The sequence below is a fragment of the Myxocyprinus asiaticus genome, chromosome 14, assembly GCF_019703515.2.
Source record: "Myxocyprinus asiaticus isolate MX2 ecotype Aquarium Trade chromosome 14, UBuf_Myxa_2, whole genome shotgun sequence".
In the NCBI taxonomy this organism is placed as follows: Eukaryota; Metazoa; Chordata; class Actinopteri; order Cypriniformes; family Catostomidae; genus Myxocyprinus; species Myxocyprinus asiaticus.
In genome coordinates, this window is record NC_059357.1 from 24,700,839 (window position 1) to 24,706,615 (window position 5,777).

The window sequence follows — 5,777 nt, forward strand, 5'->3', positions numbered from 1 at the left end:
TGTGTCTTGTTTAAAGTCACAATCAGGGTGTTTAGTCCTTGCTTTGATTAATTTATTTTGTAATAAAATTAATTTAACTTATAAAACTGTGAATTTCTTGTTACCTACACCACCTTTTAAGTTGTAACAACTATTTGGCATCTTGTTGGGGCTGACACATGATCTTATGTAGAAATGTAGATCTGCTTAATAAATATTTTTATATTATTATCTATCTATCTATCTATCTATCTATCTATCTATCTATCTATCTATCTATCTATCTATCTGTCTGTTTGTCTATCTGTCTGTCTATACAAAACGGAACTCGAAACACAATTATAAATCCAATTTCTGATGAATGGCAATGATTTCATTCCCAAACAATCCCCATACTGGGGAACTTCTGTAAATCTATATCACTGTAGCTATATGTCTGTCTTTTTACCTTAGCCTATATCTTCATTTGGTCTGAAGTACTTTTTCATTAATGACTTGATTATGGAGTAAGCTTAAATGTATTACTGTAACATAAAAAGGGTGCAGATGACTAATTAGGCCATTCAAGTCTCTGTTTAAGGAAATCTATTGTTGTTTTTTAAACAAGTCGAAAGTCAGACGTCGAAAGTCTAGGATGATTGGATAAACATTATAGATTGTGTCAGTGTGTGTGTGGGTGTGAGTGAGAAATCAGAGGGGGGTGGGGTCGCCCATTCATGTCAATGCGCCACTGAGGTCTACAAAGCCTCGGCGACTATTCTGCTGTATCAGGTTTTAAATTAATCTTTCTTGATTGTTGTGTTGAACTTTCTACTGTCTGGTTCTTGATTAAAGACTCTAATCTGCCAGCTGCTTGCATGCAATGTAAAGACGGGGTGTTTAAAGTTTAATGTCTACCTTTTATGTCCAAACAGGAAGCGCTATAGCAGATGTTGGTACGAGGAGGAGTATTTCAGAGCTCAAAGGACGGACAGCACCATGGACAGATAACTAGAGGGTGCTCAACAACTGTCAAGCTCCCACCCAGCTGCTCTCGTCGATCTCTGAGATTCAGTATCAGTGTAGCAATGACCGAGCGCCAATTTCTCTCTCATTTCTGCAATTCTTCTCCTGACTTTGCTTAAGGAATAGTTATCTATTTCTGGAATTGTGACAGGGACGTTTATTTGTTGTTTAACGTTTGATATTAAGCATTTACAGTTATAGTTTAGCTGAAAGCGCCGTAGTCACCCGCCTGCGCATTTCAACAAGGGAATCACAGACGGACAGACGTGAAACAGACCCAACATTTATTGTGATAAAGGTAAAGCTCGAGGAGAAAAAAGAATTGTCATGTATAAAGGGGACTGTGTGAAGGTTTATGTGGGAACACTTGGTTTGCATCTGGAAAATAACCTTAGCAATCGGAGAATCCTGAACACTCATTGACTGCATAGTTGCTATTACGTCGAAGCATTATTACATAGCTGACGTTCCATTTTCAGCACCTTGGACAACGACGAACCCGTTGGCTTCACAGTGCGACACGCCGAGAAAAAAAGATAGATAAATCAAGTGTTTATCGACGGATATTTCTGTATTTATCAATACTCCATATCTACGTTTATAGCAGCGCGGAAGACTGTACTGATTGGTAAGTACACTAACACTTTATGTGTATTGTCATATACTTGTTTTTAATCAAACGATCACCATTTCAAAAACAAACTCGCTTTTACCTGGTTCTCAAAATGTGAAAAAACTAATTGTTTTATAGGTCCGCATTTTAAACAATTAGGGGCCTGCTTTTATGGGGAAATGGAGGCAATATCTTAATTTATGGTAGCTCATTTTGTCTGAATGGTACTTATGTTGTCCTTTGTGGAGGACTCGTGTTGACCCACTACATATTTTAGCTCAGTAAATTGTGAGTTAATAAACGTTATGAAGCTTCAATTTTGTAATAAAAAAGGCACCACATCCCCTCGCATTGAGGGAGATTTTTCTTACAAATCAGTACCAAAATGCAAAGAACCTGTTTACATTCGCGACCTCCATTTTGAAGCTAAGATGGATGCTTTCGCATATTCTGCTTTCCTGCGGTAACGCGTGCCAGCGGTTCAGCTCACTTACACCGAAATCTTTCTGCATACGTCTCAGAAATAATTTGCTTGGTACATACCTTTCATGGGCTAAGTTTAGGGTTCTTACGCACGAGATAAATTGTGATGGTCACAAAAAAAAAAAAAAAAAATGGTTTGATTGCAGAATCTTTATATAGCCTACCAGAAAACGTGTGTATGTAGCAGTGTATGCTCAGTTAAAATGGTGATGGTGAGGGTGGTTTTATCAGCCTCATTACTTATTTCGACCTTACGGTTGGGGAACAGTAATTATTTTTCTCCTATTAATTGTATTTGGTTTTTTTAGGGGCAGATTCCATATCTACAGATCCTATAATAACCAAGGCAACATGGGAACTGTACTCTCAGTCTCCCCAAGCTACCGTAAGGCTGGCCTCTTTGATGAAATGCCACCCCCTCTAACACATTATACAGCTGTGCAGAACAGCAAAAATGCCAAGGACAAGAGCCTGAAACGCCAGTCCCTCATCAATGTCCTGCCATGGAAGCGCATTGTGGCTGCATCGGCCAAGAGAAAAGGCTCGAAAAAACTTGCATCTGGTGACAGTCAAGATGAAGAGACTGTGGGCACCCTCAACAGCCAAAACTTGAAGAAGTCCCAGTCCTGTGCCAATCTTTCTGGCTTCACCCAGGAACCAGCAGTGAGCTCCATACCCACATCAAAGACGACTGTCAATGTGGCCTCCACTACAAAGAGGACCTCAATCACTGGATCCATGGGCCAAGCCACCAATGCGGGCACACCCAAAAGAGTGATTGTGCAGGCTTCCACCAGCGAGCTCCTGAGGAGCCTTGGTGAGTTCCTGTGCAGACGCTGCTACCGACTGAAGCGCCTTTCTCCTGCCGACCCAGTACTGTGGCTCCGCAGTGTGGACAGGTCCCTTCTGCTGCAGGGCTGGCAGGACCAGGGCTTTATTACTCCAGCTAACGTCGTCTTCCTCTACATGCTCTGCCGTGAGGTCATTTCTGCCGAGGTGTCCAGCGAGCGTGAGTTGCAGGCTGAGTTGCTCACTTGCCTCTACCTGTCCTATTCCTACATGGGAAACGAGATTTCCTACCCACTCAAGCCCTTCCTGGTGGAAACAGACAAGGATGGCTTCTGGAATCGCAGCCTGGCAATCATCAACCGCATGAGTAGCAAAATGCTTCAGCTCAACTCTGATCCGCACTACTTCACCCAAGTTTTTTCTGACCTTAAGAATGAGTGTCAAAAGGAGGAGGAGAGCCGGTTGCTCATTGGCTTGGATCGATAAGTGTGCCATAGAAGTGGGGGGTGGGTTGTGAATAAACAGATTATTTTTTTCTTTTTTTTACATTTATTTAGTGTCATTATTAGTATTAAAAAAAAACTTTACTAAATTGAAGCTTCGGAGCATAGTTTTCAGGCTTATTTGTAGCAATGAATGGGATTGGATCAGCTTTGCAAAACCCTAATGGTCTGACCAAGATGCAGGACACCAGTGTCTTAATCACTATGCCAATAGACAAGGAATGCCCAGACCAACTGTGCAGCATGTCGATCTTTCCTCGAGTGATTCCATCCATACACAAACATGAGCAGCAGTCTTATTATTGCTTCTTGACTGTCAATAAAGACTGAAATCCATTAATTAAAGAGCCCACACTTGTGCTGTATTCTTACAGTAAGGAAATGCTTGCCATGATGCACACAACAGACTAAGCAGTTTGAAAATGGGACAGTAGAGCCAAGTTAGCAACAGTCTCAAAATGTAACCAAACCAAAGACTCAGCTTAACCTCAGCACTAGTTTGATCTTCTGGGGACTGCAATTTCTACATTCAAATAAATCCAACACAGCGAATATTACTGAGTAATTGATCAAATGAAATGTGAGGACCATGAACTGCTGCTTTTGCTGGTTAGGCGACTGAAGTGCTGTCATTTGCATGGCATCACATTTTTGACATGTTATGTTTGTTAAGCATATCCTAGTGGCCTTTAAGATGGTCAGGGTCTTAAACTGCTGCAGATATAGGGCCATTTTATTAGATATTTTATCCAACCGTTGTGAGTGACTACATCAGTTGTTAATGACGTCATTCTACATGACAGTGGCAATTGAAGAGGAGGAAATCTATGATGCTTCTTGTAATGGAGTTAAAATGATTGACTGCACCACTTCCATCAGAATCTTTCACCTCAAGAAGGAGAATTCATCTGTCATGTTTTCCTTGTTACACTACCTATTGTCTTCATAAAAAGAACCGAAGATCTCTAATGGGAACAAATCAATGGAAAGGTAGATATTTTATGTAATTTCAACAGCAAGTACTGTATGTTCATATATGGGTGTTAATGCATGCTTCTTCGACCAACCACACACTCTTTAAAGAGCTTTTTTGTCGTTATGATTTGATGGTCACAAAGTTATTTTGGACAGGGTTCCAAACTAATGTGCCATAAGGTCATGTAAAGTTGGTCAGTAAAGGAACCCAATGTACACAAAGCTTTTGTAGACTTCTCATTATGAAAATTATATTTTTGAAGGAGTGAAAGGGAAGGGACATAATGGAAAATCTTTCAGAAGACATACAATGTCACGAGTATTTTGTTAAAAAAAGAAATTAAAAGTCATTACTTTGTTTCCTTTCATTATTTTCATAGTTATACAAACATGAAATCAAAGCCCTACTCTGAGATTATTCAAGCCCTAGAGTACATACAGTATCAGAGAAAATACATTCTAAAAGGCATTGTCATTTGCAAAGCACAATTAAAGGGATAGTTCACTCAAAAATAAAAATTATATCATCATTTACTCACCCTCATGCCATCCCTGGTGTGTATGACTTTCTTTCTTCTGCTGTACACAAACGAAGACTTTTAGAAGAATATCTCAGCTCTGTAGGTCCTTACAATGCAAGTGAATAGTGATTACAATTTTGAAGGTCCAAAAAGCACATAAAGGCAGCATAAAAGTAATCCATATGACTCCAGTGGTTTAATCCATATCTTCAGAAGTGATATGATAGGTGTGGGTGAGAAACAGACAATATTTAAGTCCTTTATTACTATAAAATTCTCGTCCCTGGCCAGTAGGTGGCTATATGCTTGAAGAATGTGAATCGTCAAAAACAAAAGAAGAAAAATTTGAAATTGGAGATTGATAGTAAAAAAGGACTTAAATATTGATTTAACCACTAGAGTCTTATATATTACTTTTATGCTTCCTTTATGTCCTTTTGGAGCTTCACAATTTTGGTACCCATTCACTTGCATTGTCAGGACCTACAGAGTTGAGTAATTCTTCTAACAATCTTAGTTTGTGTTCAGCTGAAGAAAGTCATACACATCTGGGATGGTATGAGGGTGAGTAAATGATGAGATAATTTACATTTTTGGGTGAACTATCCCTTTAAGCATTGTTATCAAAGTATGACAAGGGTTCTGCTATAGTTTTAAGTCAATCAATTGTAAAAGAAAGCATTTAGAAAATGTATGACTATATTCAAGCCAATGAAGTTTAAATGCTTATTTTACCATTTCTTTAGAGTTTTTTGGGTTTTGTTTTAATCCACAATTTCATTTTAATCCTCTTTTTCTGCATTTTTGATGTGACTCTCCCACATTTCTGAGATATAAGAGTAAATAACATATTTAAGAGGATGGCTGATATGAAATGTCTACAGTTTTAGTAATGTGATAAACATTGCA

The 5,777-nt window shown here is 39.0% G+C and overlaps 1 protein-coding gene across 1 annotated transcript; it reads left to right on the plus strand.

Moving 5' to 3' along the window:
* Positions 1–987: 987 nt before the first annotated feature.
* Positions 988–4,930, plus strand: LOC127451562 (cyclin-dependent kinase 5 activator 1-like). The gene is made up of 2 exons (XM_051716308.1): positions 988–1,612; positions 2,389–4,930. Exon 2 carries the CDS (start codon positions 2,432–2,434, stop codon positions 3,353–3,355), a length of 924 nt encoding a protein of 307 aa, XP_051572268.1. The 5' UTR covers positions 988–1,612; positions 2,389–2,431; the 3' UTR covers positions 3,356–4,930.
* Positions 4,931–5,777: the final 847 nt, after the last annotated feature.